General features: G+C 44.1%; 1 protein-coding gene across 1 annotated transcript in view; it reads right to left on the bottom strand.

Moving 5' to 3' along the window:
- Positions 1–21,478, bottom strand: part of Tnpo1 (transportin 1) — an 85,281-nt gene extending 63,803 nt beyond the window's left edge. The window contains exon 1 of the mRNA XM_048368497.1: positions 21,352–21,478. Within this exon, the coding sequence (XP_048224454.1) occupies positions 21,352–21,366 (15 nt within the window). The 5' untranslated portion in view covers positions 21,367–21,478. The remainder of the gene's footprint in view (positions 1–21,351) is intronic.
- Between the last annotated feature and the right edge of the window lie 854 nt (positions 21,479–22,332).

Below are 22,332 nucleotides of genomic sequence, written 5' to 3' on the forward strand. Positions count from 1 at the left end.
CGGCCAGAAGCAGCGTTGTGTCTCAAGTGGTAGAGTGCTAGCCTTGAGCAAAAAGAAGCCAGGGACAGTGCTCAGGCCCTGAGTCCAAGCCCCAGGACAAAAAAAAAAAAGTCAGATTCTTCAAACACTAAAGGTATGATCTGACTGCTACCAAGATTTTAAGTAAATATAATGCTTAATAACTTGCAAAGTAGCTTTTTCTTTTGGTGCTGGTACTGGAGCTTGAACTTAGGGGCTGGGCGCTGTCCTTGAGGTTTTCGGCTTAATGCTAGTACTCTACCATTAGGAGACACAGCTCCACTTCTGGATTTTAGTGGGTAAGTAGAGATAAAAGTCTATGGATTGGGGCTGGGGATATGGCCTAGTGGCAAAAGTGCTTGCCTTGTATACATGAGGCCCTGGGTTCGATTCCCTAGCACCACATATACAGAAAATGGCCAGAAGTGGCGCTGTGGCTCAAGTGACAGAGTGCTAGCCTTGAGCAAAAAGAAGCCAGGGACAGTGCTCAGGCCCTGAGTTCAAGGCCCAGGACTGGCCAAAAAAAAAAAAAAAGTCTATGGACTTTCCTGCTCACTCGCTTTGAACTGCGACCCTCAGATATCAGCCTCCTGAGCCTCAACTTAGATTATAGGCATGAGCCAGCAGAGCCTGGTGTACTTTCATATTTTATCTTATTTAATTTTCAAAATACTCTGTAAAGTGAAGAATTAATCTCAGTGCTAAAAGACTTCCTACTTTGGGTTCAATGTTTTCAGTAATCTAAACTGCTTTAATTCATATTTCATTAAATATGTAAGTCAATTAAAAGAGTTGCTTGTGTTAAAAGTAGCACTTACAACAAGTAACATTATTTCCTTGCTGATTTCTATGTAGGAATGCATAAAAAGGCACAAATTTGTAATACTCTTAAAATACTATGACAGAGCTCAGAAATTACTGGCAGTATCATGGAACTTAGAACCTGGGCACTGACTCTGACCTTTTTTATTCAAGGCTAGCGTTCTACCACTTGGGCCACAACCCCACTTCTGGCTTTTTTTTTTTTTTTGGAAATTAACTGGAGATAAGTAAGTCTTTTCTGACTTTTCTAGCTTCAAACCAAAATCCTTCCATCTCAGCCTCAGGAGTAGCTAAGATTACTTATGTGAGCCACAGATGTCCCGCTAAGCTGATGTTAAAACAAAAACAAACAAACAAAATAACTGGTTAGCTCAAGGAACTGGATTGTTTGGTGCCAACAAGTATACTGTTTCATTGAGTTAGACTGCTCCTAAAGTTCTGAATGAGAGCACCCTGGAATTTCTCATTCATATCTAAAACTATAATGCGTTGATTTAATATTCACGATTTCAAGAGAAAATAGCACTTTGTTTGTTGAGGAGATGAATGAGAAAAGGAATATAGCCTAGTGATAAAGTGCTTGCTTGCCTTGTATACATGAAGCCCTGAGTTCGAGTCCTCAGCACCACATACATAGAAAAAGCCAGAAGTGGCGCTGTGGCTCAAGTGGCAGAGTGCTAGCCTTAAGCAAAAATAAGCCAGGGACAGTGCTCAGGCCCTGAGTTCAAGCCCCAGGACTGGCAAAAAAAAAAAAAAAGAAAAGAAAACGGTCCAAGCAATTTAAGCAATGAAACAAAAGAGATTTAAAAAACAAAAAAGGCAAGTGGTGAGTTGGTTAATTCACTTTGATTTGCTTTTACCTAATCTTTCATCTCTTCATTGAAATCTCATACATGACAGAGGCACAGATTAGCCAGATTTCAGTTATAAGAAAACAGACAAAAAAAAAAAAAAACCATAGGAAAGACAAATTTCAGTTTTTGTGTTGCATACTGTTCCATATTACACGTTGTAAAAACAGAAGTCTTGGATTCCAGAATCATGCATACAGGGGTTCAAACCCCGCTCTTTCAATTTGTCTTTCTGTGGTAAACTTTCTGAGCCACAAATGGGGTAAATGTGAATATTAAAGAAGAATATGAAGTGCAACAAAAGTAGGCATTTGCTGTTTATTCCCATTATACCACACTTCCTATATTAAAATTGTCATTAATACTCCATTACTGATGGTAGTACATTCATATCAGATAATAGTAACATAAAGAATACTTTTGTACAATCAAATATGCAGCAAAATGGGCTGATTCACTTGCCATTTAAATATGGTGACACTATGGTCTGAATGTTTAGTATCTAGTGCAATAGAATATAGAGGTAGGGATTTTAGGAGGTGAAGGCTACCCCTTAGAAAAGTGTGTGAGGGAAGCTGTTTGGTCCTTCTACTTCCCTTCTGACAAATTAGAAACAGTGTTTATCTCTTCTTCCGTATGAGGATATAGCAAGAAGGCACCATTTATGAAGCAAGGAATATTTCACCCAATCTGAGGTATAAGGTATTCAGTTTTCATGTCAGGAATAGACTCTGACAGGTAATACTCTAAACAAATCAGAAGAGAAGTATTGGAAGAATAAGAGGAATAAAGAAAAATAATGGAAATCAAGTGGTGAATATTAACTAAGGTATGAATTTAATAAGCCTGGAAAAATTCGTAGGTGATTGATAGTTTCATAGAGACAAAAAGAAATCAAAAGAAACTTTATATAGACACAGACAAAAAATGGGAAATAAATTCCAGGAAATAATGATTAAATAGAAGCACATAACTAAAACTTCAGCACAAAAAACAACGCAAAATGTTTTATTAGTGCTCAAGGGTGTTTTTCTTCTCTGGTGACCAAAAAGCCACAATGAAAATCAACTAAAATTAATGATACAAAAGAAACTGAGTAAGGCTGGGCTCTGTGGCTTAGGCTTGTAATGTCAGCTACTCAAGAAGTAGAGATCGGGGGATTTCAGTTTCAGGCCAGCCCAGTAAAATGTTAGTGCAACACGTCAATAACCCAGGTGTGGTGGCTCATACTTGTGATTTCTGCTACAGAGGGAAGCTGTAGGTAGGAGGAGCTGGTCTGAGGTCCTCCCTGCAAGACCTTAACAATAACTCATACAGAAAAGAACCAGGGGGGGCTGGCAATATGGCCTAGTGCAAGAGTGCTTGCCTCGTATACATGAAGCCCTGGGTTTGATTCCTCAGCACCACATACATAGAAAACGGCCAGAAGTGGCACTGTGGCTCAAGTGGCAGAGTGCTAGCCTTGAGCAAAAAGAAGCTCAACAAGGCTCAGGCCCTGAGTTCAAGGCCCAGGACTGGCAAAACAAAACAAAACAAAAACTAGGGTGTGGCCAAGAGGTAGAGTACTTGACTAGGAAGCAAGCAAGCAGCCCAGATCTCAAACCCTAGTACTACCAAGAGAAAAAGCAACCCTACAAAAACTGTATATATATATATATATATGATGATGAGCTTCACAAACAACATTGCCACAGTTAAAAAAACAAAAAGCCAGCTAACATAAAAAAGGAGGGGCTGGGAATATGGCCTAGTGCAAGAGTGATTGCCTCGTATACATGAAGCCCTGGGTTCGATTCCTCAGCACCACACATATAGAAAAAGCTGGAAGTGGCGCTGTAGTTCAAGTGGTAGAGTGCTAGCCTTGAGCAAAAAGAAGCCAGGGACAGTGCTCAGGGCCTGAGTCCAAGCCCCAGGACTGGGAAAAAAAAAAAAAAAGAAGAAAATATAAGAAAAGTTCTAAAATTATACTGGACATAAAGGATAACACTCATCTACTGTAGATACTAACAAAGTGCTTGGTTTATAAGACTATATCCCTGAAAGAAACTATTATGTTAAAAACCTAATTGTGGGTTCACAAGTAGAGATACCAAGTTACTAGCCAGTTGAGTTTCATGTTATCACTATTTATTACACTCCTCAGCATTAAAACTGTTAATTTTTAATGGTGGAGAATGCTAACTACAGTATTTAACCATTAGAATGAAAAAAAGCGCAGGACAATTAGACAAACTAGATTAGACATCTATAGCCCATGTCTCAGGGAAGGGCCTAAGCCCAAAGTTTCCTAAACAGAACTGACTCAATCACGGTTACCTAACTCTTATGAAAATCCTGGTGCAAAAACAGATAAGCTAAACCAGTTGAATTTCCTTTCCAGGAAACATGAGCTGGAAGTACTATGATAGTTCACTATTTGCCAATTCTAAAAGCAAAAGCTAAAAGGTCATGATGTGTACAGATAAGTGGCCATCATTAGATCCCACAGGCAAGACAAAATTATGCAGAAATTCTCAGCCAGCAGGGAGAAAGATCAGGCATAGAGGGAGGAAAGGAAGTGCTGAGCTACATCACAGGTCACAACAGAGTGAAGTACTGCTGCTGGGCCGCCTTCTTGCCTTAACTACTTCCGTTACCCTCTTACTTTTAAGATAACCCCAATGAGTCTCTCTTCTTTGTAAACAAGAGCTTGAGTAGGAATATTAAATAATTACTCAAATACATACAACATAATTAAATACTACACAATTACGTAATTTTGTAGCAAACTTTCCCAAATGCTTTTTTGCTTTAAGGGGAAATCTTCTCAGTCCTGTACCAATGGTTGGGGTGGAACAATGGGGGCTGACGAGCATCATGGGAGTTTATTTCATTAGCACGAGTGCCAATGTACATTTGCAAGCTTACATCAACCTCTGACAGTACTGCATATAATAACCACCCCCAGAAAGGCAGACAGTAAACAGAATGGGAAAAAGAGGAAAAATAAAAAATGAAGTCTGGGGGCTGGGGATATGGCCTAGTGGCGAGAGTGCTTGCCTCAAATACATGGAGCCCTGGGTTCGATTCCCCAGCACCACATATATAGAAAACAGCCAGAAGTGGCGCTGTGACTCAAGTGGCAGAGTGCTAGCCTTGAGCAAAAAGAAGCCAGGGACAGTGCTCAAGGCCCTGAGTCCAAGGCCCAGGACTGGCAAAAAAAAAAAAAAAAAAAAAAAAAATGAAGTCTGCAGCTAGGACTAGTGCACACCTTTACAAACAACAGAATTATTTTCTCATCTATTTTCCATCACTGCCTTGCCCTTTCCAAATTCTTACACTATTTTGGTTTTGAGGAACAGCAGTTGATACCTTGAGGGGGAATCATCTCACAATATTTGTTTGATTAAAATTGTGCCAGGACTGGGAATGTGGCTTAGTGGTAGAGTGCTTGTCTAGCATGCATGAAGCCCTAGGTTCAATTCCTTAGTACCACATAAACAAAAAAAGCTGGAAGTGGCACGGTGGCTCACAAGTGGCAGAGTGCTAGCCTTGAGGAAAAGAAGCTCAGGGACAGTGCTCAGGCCCTGAGTTGAAACCCCAGGACTGACCCCCCCCCCCCGAAAAAAAAAAGTCAGAGTACAGTAGCACTTTTATTCTCACCAAGGTGCTATCTTTCAGGCAATACTTGTATCCCAAGACACTCTACTTCCCAAAGAAAGGACATTTCCCATGCATGCATTTCTAGGAGCCGGCACTGCTTACAATGTGGCAAACATGCACTTTATTAGGACAAGTATAAGAGAAAGCTCACTAGCATAATACAGTAGTATACAGTTAGATGTTCCAGTAAGACAGTAATAAAACACAAGTAACTTTATCTGAAAAAACAAATTTAAAACCCAAAGACAGCATTTGAAAATGGTAGATGAAACTAATACAACTGTTGGAAACTAACTCAGCAATCCATACAGCCATATATCCTCACACTTCTGATACTATATCCTAAGAACTTTGAAATACAGAAAAGAACTAAGTTCAAAGATTTTTTATCAGGATGATTTCTAGTATCAATAAGTAGTTGGGTAAACAGCACAACATTTAACTACTGGGCTACTTCACAACCATCAAAAAAAGATGGTTAATTTCTGTAATGATACTATATTTGTTTGTTTGTTTGTTTGTTTGTTTTGGCCAGTCCTAGGCCGTGAACTCAGGGCCTGAGCACTGTCCCTGGCTTCTTTTTTGCTGAAGGCTAGCACTCTGCCACTTGAGCCACAGCGCCACTTCTGGCCATTTTCTGTATATGTGGTGCTGAGGAATTGAACCCAGGGCCTCCTGTATATATGGCCTAGTGGCAAGCACTCTTGCCACTAGGCCATATTCCCAGCCCTGTAATGACACTATATTTACACTTGGGAAGTAAAAAGAAAAAATGTTACTATTTCATAAGACAATGTTGTGATTCAAAACTATGACTGGGTCATGAGAAATTTAAATTATCCCCCCCACCCAAAAAAGGTAGGTGGGGCCTGTAATCCTAGCTCAGGAGTCTGACTGAGGTCTAAAGCCAGCCCGGGCAGAAAAGTCCATGAGACTCTTTCTTCTAATTAACCACCAAAAAGCTGGAAGTGGTGATGTAGCTCTCTGTACACCTGAGTTCAAGCACCAGTACACACACATACACCACAACAACAACACCAAAAAGGCTTTAAGGAGGCAGCAAAGTGTAAAATTGTTTTAGAAGTGCATGTATGTAAAAGTTTAAGTGTTACGGTGGCCTGTAATCCAGGAGGCTCAGGAGGCTGAGCTGGTTCAGAGCCAACCTAGGTGGACGAATTTGAGACTCTTATCTCCAATTAACCAGCAAAAGGCCAAAGTGGGAAGTATGGCATAGTGCTAGAGTCCTAGCTATCACTAAAAAGGCTGAGCTAGAGCTGAAGGCCCATGGTTCAAGCCTTAGTACTGGCACACACATACAAAGACATACATATACACCTTATGGTACTTACAGGTTCAAGCTTTAGCTATCTAGAAAATTCATTTATTAGGAGTAACTTTTCCCCAGATTATGCCACTGAAGTGATTAAGATTAAACTGAAAGCCCCGGCCCCACACCTATAATCCTAGTTACTCAGGAGGCTAAGATAGGGAGGGTCACAGTTTGAAGCCAGCTCGAGCATGAAAAGTCCACGAGCCTCTTATCTCCAATTAGCCACTGGAAAACAGGAAGTGTCATAGTGGCTGAAGTGGCAGAGTGCTAGCCTTGAGCTAAAGAGCTCAGAGACAGTGTCCAAGCCTAGAGTTCAAGCCCCATCACTGAAAAGAAAAAAAAATTCAGTGATAGCATCCACGCTTTGAATTCAAGCCTCAGGACTGGCACAAAACCAAAAGAAAATTAAAAATTTTAAAGTAATAGGAAATAAATGATTCGACTTTTACAAGAGGTTATTGATGTATTACAAGAAAATCTCCACTGCAGAAATACATTCTAAGTTGAATAAGTGGGAATATCTAAATTCTACACATAAATATCTAAGTACATATAATTTAAATTTGGCACATAACATATACTGAATTGAAAAAGTTAATGGGTTTAAATGTTCTTTTTTTTCCCCCTTGTTTTTTGTGGGGCTTGAACTCCGGGTCTGGGAACTGTCCCTGAGCTTCTTTGTGTTCAAGGCTAGCAGTCTACCATGAAAAAGCTAGTGGTATGTTTCATCTTACTAAACAGCCAATTATGTCCCATAGTTTAAGAAAACAATCATAAATTAAATAATTTTAAACATCTGAATAAGCTAGGAACTCTTCAAGTATCCTAAACTATTAAATTAAATTATTAAATGATTCAATATGTGGCTAGACATTTGGCGAAGTGAGCTCAAAAACATTGGCGATATTTCCCACAATCAGAACATGATAATTTTACTAGAAATCACCGTTTTGTTCTCGCTGCGGGGCAATTTAACCTCCACTAGAGTGGAGTCTGATTCTGTTTTGCAAATAAAAATTGCCCTCTGCATACTTGATCAGTAAGGACCAATTCTTAACCAAAAGTCTCTTGTCATAAGAGGTAAGGTTTAAATAAAGCTGATTTTTTAAAAATTAGAGCCTTTACCTTTTTAATGTCTCATCCTTTTATTGACTCTATTGATTGTTTCTCCATCAAATCCCTAAGCTCAATCAGTCTCTTGATTCAGAGCTTCCTAGGTATGCTAACACAAGTTTCCAGAATCAGCCTCAACTTATGTTGCCTCCACTGTTTTATTTTGAGGGATGACTGAAAACTATAAACACTACTGAATAAAAAATTAAGTTGAACATTCTATGTCAAGGCCTTGCCACTTGCCCTAGCTTTTTTGCTTTTAGTTTGTTTAGAGTCTGTGGCCAAGTTTTTCCAGGCTGGCTTCAGAAGCAACCCTCCAATCTCCACCTTCAAAGTAGCTGGGATTATGGGTGAGTTACCACATCACCTGGCTTGTTTGTTTTGGTGCTGGTCCCTGGGTTTGAACTCAAGGCCTGAGACCTGTCTCTGAGCTTTTGCTCGAGGCTTCTGGCTCTTTGGTGGTAAATTAGGGATGAGTCTCAAGGACCTGGGCACCAGTGGCTCACGCCTGTAACTCTAGCTACTCCAGGAGGCTGAGATCTGAGGACCATGGTTCAAAGCCAGCCCAGGCAGGAAAGTCTGTGAGACTCTTATCTCCAATTAACCACCAGAAAACTGGAAGTGGCGCCGTGGCTCAAGGGTAGAGCACTAACTAGCCTTGAGCAAAGAAACTCAGGAACAGTGCCCAGGCCCAGAAATCAAGCCCCATAACAGACAGAAAAAAAAGACAAACAACAACAACAAAGTGTCTCATGGCCTTTCCTGGCCAGATTGGGTTTGAATTGTGATCCTCAGATCACAGCCTGAGTAGTCAGGATTAGAGAGGTGTGAGCTACTAGCACCCAGCATACCTAGCTTGTATGAGAGAAAAAGTCACCCCAACTTTTGTCTAGATCTGAGTAGCCTGGATTATAGGCAGATGTGTACCACCGTACCTTAATACTGCTTGCTGTACTTTTTTTTTTCTTGGCCAGTCCTGGGGCTTGGACTCAGGGCCTGAGCACTGTCCCTGGCTTCTTTTTGCTCAAGGCTAGCACTCTGCCACTTGAGCCACAGCGCCACTTCTGGCCGTTTTCTATACATGTGTTGCTGAGGAATCGAACCAAGGGCTTCATGTATACGAGGCAAGTACTTTACCACTAGGCCATATTCCCAGCCCTGCTGTACTGTTTTATTCTCTACTTTCTTTGAACAAGGAGTGAGGCCAACAGAAAGCTGGATTTACACAAGGCAGACACGTGAACTTACAAGCAGAGCCTGCTTGGCACTAAAAGCCTAGTGTGACTTCATGAGACTGTAAGACAAAATGCCTCTCATGGGGTCTTTATCTCTTCTGTGTCAAGAATGGTCAAAATAACACTAGGAAAAAAAAAAAAAAAGGAACGGGCATTAAGTTCTGGGATTCTACTCTCAGTTCTCTGCATGAAGAAGAGCCAGCTGGGCAAATCATTAAATCTCATTTGGTTTATTTCCTCACCTGTAAAGCAGTTAAAAATCATATTCCTTTCAGCTTTTCAAATTAAAACATTAAGTTGAGGGCTGGGGATATGGCCTAGTGGCAAGAATGCCTGCCTCATATACATGAAGCCCTGGGTTCTATTCCCCAGCACCACATATACAGAAAATGGCCAGAAGTGGCGCTGTGGCTCAAGTGGCAGAGTGCTAGCCTTAAGCAAAAAGAAGCCAGGGACAGTGCTCAGGCCCTGAGTCCAAGCCCCAGGACTGCCCCCCCCCCAAAAAAAAACAACATTCAGTTGACATTTATAAGATAATACTCTGTCTACAAACCCAGCCTTATTTCTCTTCCTTCATACTTATGTAAAATTTTCAAACCCCTCCTATCCTTCAGGAAAACTTGTGTTCAAGCCAATGTTCAAGTGTAGTTCTGGGTCTTCTAGGTTACTGGTTGAGAGCTACATGTCACTTGGTTCTTTGGTCAAATACGGGAGCTTCTGTGGAAGAGAGCTCAGGGCTACACCTACCTCAGGTCATTTCGTTCAGAAGTCATTGTCAGTGCCAAGAATTATCTTGGGTTGAAAATGTTACAATATCTTTTCTCTATATTTGGGTTTCTACCCAAGTCTTTTCTCATTATCCCTTCAAATCTGTGTGATCAAAAACTGCAAGCATTATTCAGCCTCCTCCAATTGAGCAATCTAATTCTTGTTCTGGAGCACCTGCAGTTTTAATGCGCTTTTCCTAAATTCTCTTAAAGTTTTCTTCACTTTACATATAAAGTTTGCTCTTCCTTCTATCTTAAAGCTTATCAGGATAACACATTAAACAAATCTACTGTAAATCATTTATACTACAGCCCTACAATTTAAAAATTATCCTTAATGTGGACTGGGAATATGGCCTAGTGGCAAGAGTACTTGCCTCCTACACATGAAGCCCTGGGTTCTATTCCCCAACACCACATGTACAGAAAACGGCCAGAAGTGGCGCTGTGGCTCAAGTGGCAGAGTGCTAGCCTTGAGCAAAAAGAAGCCAGGGACAGTGCTCAGGCCCTAGTCCAAGGCCCAGGACTGGCAAAATAAAGAAATAAAAATAATAATAAAAATTATCCTTAATGTAAGGATATTACCTCTGATCTATTTATTGGACTTCTTTGTCCACATCAAACAAGGAATTCCCTATTTTTTCATGCACTATGTGGAAGGACTATAGTACAGTGCTGAAGAAGGTGAGTCTGCCTGACTTCGAGTTCTTTATCACTCTAGCAGCTACGGAAAGAATAATTCATTATGGATAAAATGGGATGATGACTAGTGCCCATTTCTCATCACATGGAGTTGCTATGAGGGTGAAATGGCAAAGTTCTGTCTTGAGAAAAGGAAGATCTGTACCAAATCTAAGCCTGTGCCCCTCTCCAAACTCCTCTCCTCTCCGGAGTCTCAGTCGCTTGTGCTCTTCATCCAGTCACACCAATGTTCTTGCAGTTCACTGACTTCTTTCCTTTCCATGTTCTTTCTCCACATATCCACAATCACCACTGCTTTCTGTCCAGGTTCCTGGAAAACTGACATTTTGGAAAGACAGTATCTTCTTCCTTTCCTCTCTATCCCATTCCTGTTTCTCTCCTTGATTTATTTATTTTTAAATATCTGCTTGTTTTTCCCTTTTGCTCCATTAAAGGAAACCTTTAAATAAAAAATTATACTAGACTTTTCCTTGTCAAAAAAGAAAATTAAGCAGGCCTGTGGTGGTTCCTAAATAGTAATTTAGCTGCTCAGGAGGCTGAGAGCAGAACCTGTGGTTTGAAGCTAGTCCAGGAAGAAAGTTCGTGAGACCCTACCTTGAAAAGAATCACCAAAAACATGGCTGGAGTTGTGGCTCAAGGGGTAGAGTGCCAGCCTGAGTTCAAGGCCCAGTACTGCTAAGAAAAGTAAAAAATACAGATAAAATTCAGGCTCCCTTCAATTATCTCTCCTAATCCTAGTCTCTTTCTCAGAGAGATTTATTTGATATGTACTCATCTAAGAGCTCTTTTCTGTGCATTTAAATACGCAGAAATATACAAGGCATTTTATTTGTTTTCTAATAAATCCGTTAGAAATATGCCTGAAGCTACAAACTGGTAGCTTATACCTGTAATCATAGTTACTCAAGAGGGTAAGATCTGAGGATCATGGTTTGAAGTCAGCCTGGGCACTGAGAGTCCACTGAGACTCTATTTCCCATTAACCACCAAAAACCAGAAGTACAGCTATGGCTCAAGTGGCAAAATGCTAGCCTTAGGCAAAAAAGCTCAGGGACAGCACCCAGGCCCTGTATATACATATATGCTTTTCTTAGTAATTATATGGAGGCCTATCTTCATTCCTAAGTACAACACATTTTACTGATTCATACTTAACTATTTACTTATTGTTTTTCACTGTTACACATGGTTCCTTTAACAAAGATTTACCAGTTGCCCACTATATTTTATGACTGCCGTTATTGCAGCCCTAGAATATTGCAGATACAAATGTTTGTCCTCTTGAACCTTGAACAAACAGAATATAACACAAAACCTCTTCTGAAAGGAGGCAGACAGAAAATAGGAAGAGGTTTAGTGAAGTGGCTCAAGTCTGCTAGCTACTCAGCAGTCGCAGACTGGGATGACAGTAACTCAGGCAGGCTTGGGGGAAAAGGTTAATGACAATCCACTGCACTTAATGAACTGGTCATGTGGTCCACACCTGTGAAGCCAGCTATGGGGGAGTCCCAGGCAGGGGGATGAGCGGTGAGGAACAACAATGCAAGTCTCTATCAGAAAAATAACTAAAAGAATAAAAGAGCTAGGGGGTGTGACTCAAGTGGCAGAGTGGCTGTATAGCAAGTGCAAGGACTGAGTTCAGTTGCCAGTACTGTACAAAAGAGAAGGGAGGACGGAGGGAGGGAGAGGAGGGGGAAAAAAACCTCAAAACTTTAGGAAAGACATGGCTGGGCTGGTTGGTATGCAGCTAAGTGGTAGAATAGAATGGTGGCCTAGTTTGTGCAAGGTCCACGATTAGATCCTACACACTACCAGAAAAAAAGAAAAAACCCTTAGGATTTGCAGTCTATGTATATCTTACAGATTGTACTACAACTACTTAAAAATGTAAAGCTGTTCTTTGTTCATAGGGTGCATAAAACAGACCAGAGGCTTCTGGAACTTCCGCGTCCTGAGCCGGAAGTATGTGAGAAGGTGATAGATTCTGTCTGTGCAAAGCAAGAACTCAGGCAAGAGGAGTGAGGTGGCCAGAGTAGGACATACTAAACGGCTCTACAGAAAGATCCGAGCAGGGGGCTAGGGATATGGCCTAGTGGCAAGAGTGCTTGCCTCGTATACATGAGGCCCTGGGTTCAATTCCCCAGCACCACATATACAGAAAACGGTCAGAAGTGGCGCTGTGGCTCAAGTGGCAGAGTGCTAGCCTTGAGCAAAAAGAAACCAGGGACAGTGCTCAGGCCCTGAGTTCAAGGCCCAGGACTGGCCAAAAAAAAGAAAGAAAGATCTGAGCAGACTTGGAAGGGTGGCCAGAGTCAAGCAGGTTATTTGGAAGAAATACACTACAGACAGTGCAGACAGAGCAAGTGCTCCTGTGCAAGGAGAAAAAGTGCTGGCAGGAAACGAGGCCTGGGAGCCAGAGGAAAGCAAGTAGGCTGAGCAGATCAGAGAGAGCTTTCACAGGCCATTCTAAGGACTAGCTTTCCTCTGAGTGGAGGAGGAAATGTTTTAGTCTATTCAGGCTTAGGATCTAAGTATCATAAACTGGACAGGTTATACATAACAGAAATTTCTCATCGTACTAGAGGCTGGGAACATCAAGGCATCTGAGTAACTTGGACAGAGCCTGCTTACTGTGTCTTAAAGGGACAAAGAATCGTTTACAAGGGGGTCTCTTTTATAAAGGTAACTTCACCTCTATGACCTAATCACTCCCAAAGTTCCCATATCCTAATATTATCACTCGGGTGTTAGAATTTCAGTTTGGGGAGAACACATAGTTTAGGCATTGTGTAGGGGCCACTATTGGATCTTCAATGGAAAAGTAACGGGGTCTGTCTCTGCTGTATTGAGAAAACACTACTTGGAACAGCTTGGGTAGAACAGGCAGACCAGGTAGTAACATATTGAGGTAATCCAGCAGGTTACAATTGTAGGAGCTTGGATCAAAGTGGTGGTAGCTGGAGGGAAGTATGGTTAAGTTCTTGGATCTATTTTGATGATACAGAAAACAAGTCCTAAAAGTCCTAAAAGAATGGATTTGAAGAGGGAAGAGAAAATAAAGGCAAGAGTAACTCCAAGATCTTTGGCCTGACTACAGAAGATGGTGTTCTTATTTGCAGAAATGGGAAAAGGAAGTTTGTAGAAAGGCATTGGGAAGAAGTGTAGATGAGCTTTGCACATGTTGAATTTGATGTCTACCATCAATCCGTCTTTTAGGTAGAGTTACTTAACAGGTATTACATATATAATACTGCAATTCAGGAGAAGTTAATGATCTAAATCTGGGCTTCGCTGACATATTTGGAGCTGTGGGATTAAATGAGAGTTCCAATGAAGAAGCTACTGGCTGGTGGTGGGGTCAGGCTGTGACTTGAAGCACTCAGTGAGAGGAAAGGCAAAGGAGGTACTGCTGCAAATGGAAACAAGAAAATGGAGAAACGGTTGTATAAGTACTATGCATTTTTATTCTTCTCAAGAGAAATACAGTTGACTATAAGTATAGATTCTGTATCTGTGGATTCAACCAGGTGCAAATTAAAAACATTAGAAAAGCCCGGCACCAATGGCTCGTGCTATTCGGAAGACTGAGATGTGATCAAGGTTGGACGCCAACCCCAGCAGTAAACTCCACGGGGACACTTATCTGTCCAATCAACCACTGGACAGCTGGAAGTAGAGCTATGGCTCAAGTGCTAAGAGTACTAGCCTTGAGCAAAAAAAGCTCAAGGACAGGCTCTGTGATCAAAGCCCAGGACGGAGGGAACAAAAATTAGGAAAATAAAGCCTGTGATTACAGGAAATACAGCCTCTTCGTAAGTAATACAGTGTAACAACTTACATTACTTACATTAGATTCTGTAAGTGATCTAGAGATGACATCCTCCCAATCACAGCCTTCTGTGTAGCAGGCGTGACAGACACCATCACACCAGCTATTGATTATCAAGGAGCCTTTCAAAATTTCTGCCCAGGCTGGCCTTGAACTGCTATCCTCCCAATGTCAGCAAAGTTCACAGGCTGGAGAGTTGGATTTGACTAGAGTTTTGCCAAACAAGCAGAGCAAGGAAGGGAATGGAAGGAGTGGTTAAAATTCTTCACAGGGAGTTACGACGTTATACACATTTTTGTCAGTTTCAATATAAAAAAGAGAAATATATAGAAAAGCAGGTATAATGAGTGTTTGTCACATAACACCAAGTTAATGATTTTTAAGGAGAGGGGAGGAATATTATGTAAAATCAGTGAGGAAACTTGCAGATAATCTTCCCTTACCACTTTCCTACAGGTAAGAAACCAACCAAAAAACCCAGGCTCAGATAAACAATGTTAAGAGCCATACTTCCATGGAAACAAGAAGTAAAGAAGCACTTGGGCATGGTGGCACATATCTGTAATCCCAGCACTTAGGAGGCGAGGACAAGGACATCCTTGAGTTCAAAGTCAGTTGGGCTACATGGTAAGATCTTGTCTCAAAAGTGAAAGTGAGAGAAGGGATGACATCGTCCAGGAAAAAAAGTGCTCTTTACCTGACTTATGTAACTGTAACCTCTCTGTACACCATCTTTCTAATAAGAAAAAATAAAGTGAAGGGAATGTTTAAAAGTTGAGCATGGATTTTGCAAATGATGGACAGTAAATTTCAGAGGGCAAAATAGAAGCAAATGAAGAGTTGAGAGCATAGACCAATATTTTTTTCCCCCAGTCCTGGGCCTTGAACTCAGGGCCTGAGCACTGTCCCTGGCTTCTTTTTGCACAAGGCCAGCACTCTGCCACTTGAGCCACAGCGCCACTTCCGGCTTTTTCTATACATGTGGTGCTGAGGAATCACTAGGGCTTCATGTATGCCAGACGAGCACTTTTACCACTAGGTCACATTCCCAGCCCCGAGGGCTCTTTTGTGAATGGACTACAGGAGACAAATGGATGACCCAAAAACCGGGCGATTCTGTGGTTACTGACAACGATATCCAAGGACACGTACTTCCTATCCACACGTCCTCCTATACCCGTTACTGTGTCTCCACTACTGCGTCAAGAATGCTTCTAGGCGGCCTGGGGCCGTGGCTCACAGGGTACCCCGTTCAGCAAGTGCAGGGCCCCGATTTCAAACCCCAGTCGAAAAACAAGTAAACAAAAAGTCGTTTTACTTGAAACTATTTTTGTTTTTGCTACTATGATGGCACAGACACAAAGTAAAATGGCTTACTTTACATTTTCCTACTGGTAAGGTAGAACATTCCTTCATGTTTATTGACTGTTATTTCTTCTGTTAACTTGCCCATTTAAAAAAATGATTGTTTTCCTTTCTTATTTACAATACCTTTAAAGTCTATTTGTTCCGTTCTTAACTGCTCACACAATGATCATTCCTTATTCAATTTTTTTTCTATCTTTCCTTCTTTCTCCCTAGCCCAGCCCACCCCACCCCCCCTTTTCTGGGGTTTGAACTCTGGGCCTGGACACTGTCCCTGAGCTTCTTTTGCTCAAGGCTAGTACTCTACCACTTGAGCCACAGGGCCACGTCTGGCTTTTCCTGAGTAGTTAATGGAGATAAGAGTCTCACTGTCTTTCTTGCCCAGGTTAGCTTTGAATCTCCATCGTCAGATCTAGCCTCTTGGGTAGCTAGGATTACAGGCATGAACCACTGGTGCTGGATTCAAATTCTCAATGGTTCATACAAGGTAACCCAAGGCTCAGGAGACTATTTCCCCCAAATCCTTCCGTGCTGTATTTTAAAGATCATCTAGTAAAGACCTCTCAGGCAAATCTGGTCTCACCTTTTATCCGCTTTGCACTACAATGTCAGAATTGGTACGGCTACAAGTAAAGAGGATTTTCTGTTCCTCTACAGAAAAAGTATAGATCTCTACTTTATACATTTCAGGTCCCTGGACTTGCTTAGAATTCCAAGAATATAGCAAGTTCTGACTTTGATTGATAAACTGAAATGGGGCTTCTATTTTCCCAGATACCTCATCCACTTCTCCACTCTCTACAAGTAGTGTATCACCCAACCTTATGTGTACATCATAACACCTGTAATTATACTCATTGCACTACCATATACAAAAGATAATCCTAGCACTAATAAAAGGTACACTAAGTCTCTAATAGTCTGTCCGTCATTTTCTCATTATTTCCCTATTCTCTTATGCTCTGGCCTAAATAAACCACTATATTTTTGGTTTACTATTTTTCAAATATATACATCTTAATGGAAACATAAATGCTGGTTCTAAAAATAAGCTTTAAGCTCATTTCCTTAAAATTTGATAGATACCTATTCCTAATCATTTATTTAATATATTTACAATTTGCTAAATATTTTCTCTTTCCTAATTCCTTGCTTAATAAAAACACAAGCAGTGGAAATGCAACCTTTCTGCATCTTCCATCAATGATAGTAATTCGTGCAGCTAGAATAAAGGGGCTGCCATTGCAGCATCTTCAGAGTCAACTCAAAGATGCAATTCAAATGTGTGCACGTTTTTGTTTCACCTTCAATATAAAATTTACCACCTACATTTACAGATGATTGTAATCTCATCTAGAATACCTCTATGATTTCTTTTCTTAAATGATTTTCATTTACAAGAACTGGGTGCGGTGGTGCATGTATATAATTCTAGATACTTCTGAGAAAGAGCTAGGATTGCGGGTCAAGGCCAGCACAGACAAGAAGTTAGTTGATACTTCACCTCAACTAAGCTTGCAGATGCCCAGCATATATCTGTCATCCCTACCACTTGGGTTCCTAGGCCTGCCCCAGGCGAAACACACAAGGCCCTTGGGTGTATGAGGAGACTTTCACTTACTTTACGAGGGGTTTTACCAAATTTAATTTGTGGGGTTTTTTTTCCCCCTTCCCATTTGTGTTGAGATAATTACTAAAAATGTTGGCATCCACATGAACTTGCTGCATTCACTTTAGAATCCAGCTTTATATATTCATTGGCAATCACATCTCATCTAGGTAAAGATTTCTTTTTCCTTTTCTAAAATGTGAAAAGGTAAGCTCTACATGGCCAAATTTTGTAATTTACCAATTCATTCTTTCCAGCTCAATCACCTTAGTGATGTGGTTTCTGACTTAACTTCCTTGTATTAACACAGGGCTAAGTTAATGAGAATGTTTATAAAATCATATATATTGGGGCTGGGAATATGGCCTAGTGGCAAGAGTGCTTGACTCACATACATGAAGCCCTGGGTTCGATTCCCCAGAACCACATATACAGAAAATGGCCAGAAGTGGCGCTGTGGCTCAAGTGGCAGAGTGCTAGCCTTGAGCAAAAAGAAGCCAGGGACAGTGCTCAGGCCCTGAGTCCAAGGCCCAGGACTGGGGAAAAAAAAAATCATATATACTAAATGTGTACTATTTATCCAACATTCTGTGTTGTTTATGTATTACCTATGTATAGTAAGTGTATTTTATGTATATTAAACATATATTACAAAATAATATATCTTAATGCCTACAAATAATGCCTGTCACATTGCAAGAAAAAATATTTTTCTTCCTTTTTATCTCAATCAACAGAAATAATAATTACTGTGTTGCTCCAATTTATTTTAATACTATTGTTTAATTCCCAGGAGCAAGCCCAGTGTGGTGCAACAGACCTGTTATCACAGAACTGGAAAGACTGAGGAGAATGCAGGTCTGAAACCATCCTGGGACTCTTATCTCATAAAAACCAAACAAAACCATACACAAAGGAAAACCTTCCCTTAGGCAACTTGACAACTTGGACCTATCTTTGTACGATCATACACTTTACCCAATATTTTCACCCAAGGAAACTCTATCTTAAGGGAATAATCTAAGACAGAAATTGTTTTATGTACAAGGATGTTGAAAGCGCAGTGTCTGTCTATAAAAAATTTAGAAACTGTTCATGAGAAATTCACACAATCATCATTCAGTCATTAAAAGAAGCTGACAAAATAATCCAGGAGCAGAATAAGATTATGGTAGTAGGTTTTTAAAAAGCAGAATACAGGGTTATTCACATAAGTTTCAACAGGGTAAAAATCAAAATACACTCAGAAAAATATATTGGGTGAAATGCACCAAAAGGTTTTAGTAGTTAACTGCATAGTTCTCTCATAGATTTTTACCTATATAGTGAACCCTGATAATACCCTTGAAGATCATCTAAGTTATTACTTATGGAGCATTCACTACACAGGCCAGAGATTACTGAATTATCTCATTTAATCCTTAAACATTATGCGATTTAAAAAAAAATTGAGGTACTGTCAGATTAAGCAACTAGCCAAGGTCATACAGCTAATTACAGATGGTGCTAAAATCTGAGTCTCAGTCTAGTCTTTGTTGAGAACTCATCTCTATATTGAAAAGTTTGGCTTTGTTTTCTGAAGTTAACCATTAAAAGTCTATCAATCCAAACCTTGTGGTCTTCTAAGTTACCAGTTTAAACATGTGCTCTATCACTGACTGCCTTTTGGAAATAAGAGAACATTGCAGTGCAAACTTCCATCTCTATTTCCTATATCAATATTTCATTTGACCATTAATGTGTGTATGTGTGTGTCCATCTGTCCTAGGGCTAGCTCTCAGGTCCTAGGCACTGTCCCTGAGCTTTTTTGTTCAAGGATAGGCACTCTACTACTTGAGCCACAGGTCCACTTCCAGCTTTTTGGTGGTAAATTGGAGATACGCGTTTCACAGGCTTTCTTATCTAGGCTGGCTTTGAGCCTTGATCAGCTTCCTGAGTAGTTAGGATTACAGGTGTGAGCCACGGGCACCTGGCTGGCTATTGACTATTAAACGCCAACATCCTTATTTATAACACAAACTTCTTGAGGGAGACTCAGAGAACCCCACTTAGCATGCAAGTTTGTGAACAACCCAACCAAACCTGGCTTTTAGAACTTTTCCTTATTAATCCCCACCTATACTTAACACGGTAACAATCGCCACTCTTACCAAGGCAGGTCTGCATAACATTCACCAACTCTGTCTATAAAGGCAGGGATTCGCCAGCTATCTACCAATTCAGTGGCTGGACCAAGAGACATTCTCAGCATGGAGAATTCCACTCTCTCCAGTCTTTTGACGTGGTTCTTCATTGCTTTAAAAAAACCTCATCAGCTAACCACTTTGATTCAGTTTTTTTCCCCAAACTGTTTTGGGGTAACAGTATCTTCTGGAACTGATCCATATTCAAATGTCAATCACAGGAAGAAATTTTCATCATTCTTACACCACAATTAGTAAAAATAACTCCTGCCTACTGCTGTGCTTCTCTCTTCAGTTTATATTTAATACCTTTGTCTCTTACATATGGAAGCTTGCTTTTTGGCTTCTTTTATAACCAGATTTCTTAAAAAGGCAAAAAAGAAAAAAAGTGTGCAGAATCCAACATCGTTCACAAATGCAAGAAATCCTAAATGTAAGATTTTGCACTTCAACACAATTTATTTGCAGCTTTTATATAACCTGTTCACACAATGGCTTTAACGCTGTGTACATGTTAAAAAAAACAACAACAAAAACCAACCACAGCCATGAAAACAATGAATAAATAGTGACAAAATATTACAGTCGGGACACCCTCGTTTCACCTACTTCTTAGGCTCCTCACATCTTGTAAACGGAAAATGGCCTTTTGGCGACAGGGAACTGCAAGGGCGGGGGGGGGGGGGGTGGAGAAAAACAATCCTGACTGGGATGATGCAACTCTGTGGAGTCGGATCCGAGGTGGAGAGGCCTCTTTGGGGGAAAAGAAAATGGAGTGCTAACGCTTCACTCCGACTGAAGCCTGCCTGCCTGCCGGCCCGCCCGCCCCGGCCCGCCCCGGCCCGCCCGCCCCGGCCCGGCCCGCCCCGCCCGGCCGGCCGTTGGCACTCGGGTACTCAACGTGACGCGCGGCAGGGGCGGCCCGGGCCGCCTGGAAGAGGAACGCGGGGAGGAACACGCACACTCCAAACCACCCCGCACCGCTGCTCTTCTGCAAAGGAGAAGGGGGGGGGGGTGTTTGTTTGTTTTGAAGGTGGGTCTGGCAAGGGGGGGCGGGGAGGGGAGGGGAGGGCACGCAGAACCCGCCCTCCTCCTCCTCCTCCTCCCCCCCCCCCCGCCCCGTCCACCTCCCGTTCCCCCGCAGCTCCGGGCCGAGGGCCTCCCGTGCGCCGGGAACGATTCACGTCTACCGGGGACCCGCGTTATCCTCATAAAACAAAGACGCAACCCCCGCGAGGGCGGCGCGGCCCGGCGGCGGGGCCGTCGGGTTCCCCGCGGGGAGGGCCGGGGCCGGGGCCGGGGCCGGGGGAGGGCGGGCCGGGCCCCGCTCAGCCTCCACACCCGGCCGCCCGCCCGCCCGACCTGAGGACGCGAATTCGCTAACAGATTCAAACCGCCAGCCATGCCGGACCGTGGGCGGCGATCGCGCAGCCGGCGCGGGGAGCCCAGGCCGGGGCGGGCACGACGCGCACACCCGCACACACCCGCACACACCCGGCGTGAGGCCCGCAGGCCCCGCGCGCGGGGCGGGGCGGGGAGAGGCGCCGCCGCGGCGGGACAAAGCCCGGCCCCGGCCCCGGTGGCTTCCCCGGCGGGCGTGGGGGGCAGGCCCCCGGCAGCGGCCGGTCCTCCCCGCCGCCCCTCACGGGCTCCGCCCCGGGACCCGGCGCACCCCCCGGGCCGAGGCGCGGCCCCCGGGGCCCCGCGGGGCGCCCGGGGCGGCAGCTGTTGGGCTTGGAACCGCGCCGCCGCCGGGCTCCAAACGGCCGGGCGGGCCCCGGGAGGCCGGGCCGGGCCGGCGCGGCTGCTCGGGCGGCTTTGGAACTCCCCGGCCCCCCGCTCCCGCCCCCGCAGGCCCCGGCGGCGCCCCCGTCACGCCACCTACCCGGTCCCACACCATCCCAGAGGCCTCCGGCGCTCGGGCCTTCCGCCGAAGCGTCGCCGCCTCCAGTCCGGGGCCTGAAATGGCTGCGGAACAAAGAGAATCCGGGCTCGGGCGAGCGTCGGTCCGATTGGCCAGGGGGCGGAGCCCGCCGCGGGAACGTTCGGCGGCGGTCGCCTTGGCGACGGCGGCGGCGGCGGCGGCGGCGGCGGCGGCGGGGCCGGGGCGAGCGGGGCCGGGGCCCGCGGCTCGGCGTCGGGCGCGGGGCAGCGGTTTCCCCCCGGCCGCGGGCCGCGGGCCTCGGCCCTGGAGCACGCGAGTGCCGCCTCCCCGGGCGGGCGGGCGGGCGGGCAGCCGGCCTCGACCCGGCCAGCTAACACCGGGTCCGTGCGGCGCGTCAGCGGGCTCGCCCCGGGCCCCGGCCCCGGCCCCGGCCGCCGCGGGAAGCGCGTGCTCCGACCCCAGCCACGACGCCGCCGCACGGTGGGCGCGGCGGGCCCGGGTCCGGCGGCGACCACCCCCGCCGCCCCCCGACGTGAGGGAGAGCGCCCGCCCCGGTGGCGGCTCCCCGGGCGGCGGGCCCTGGCGTGAGCGCGCGCCGGTGAACCTCCCCCCCCCCCCCCGCACCCCGCCGGGGGCGGCGCCCGCGCTCCCCGGGCCGCCGAGGGCGACCGTGCCTTCCAGCCTGGAAGCTCCAGGTGCCCACGGGGAGATCCGCCCGCAGTGGCCGCCCATGCCCAGCATCGTGTTGGTATTTGAAAGGCTGGGTTGTAGGTAGGGGTAACCTGGAGATGAATCAGGGCAAAAAGATGGTGGCTCACCCCTCCCCAGGATGAGGTGACAGGCTGGCCTGGGCAGAAAGAAAAGCGCAGGTCACTTTGACCTCCATCTGACCAGCAGAAAGTGGTTTTGGTTCAAGTGGTAGAACACACGGATGGACATTTTATAAAAGAAATACCTTGTAAAATCCCCAGAAAAGAGCAA

Source organism: Perognathus longimembris, chromosome 19 (assembly GCF_023159225.1).
Source record: "Perognathus longimembris pacificus isolate PPM17 chromosome 19, ASM2315922v1, whole genome shotgun sequence".
NCBI classification, from domain to species: domain Eukaryota; kingdom Metazoa; phylum Chordata; class Mammalia; order Rodentia; family Heteromyidae; genus Perognathus; species Perognathus longimembris.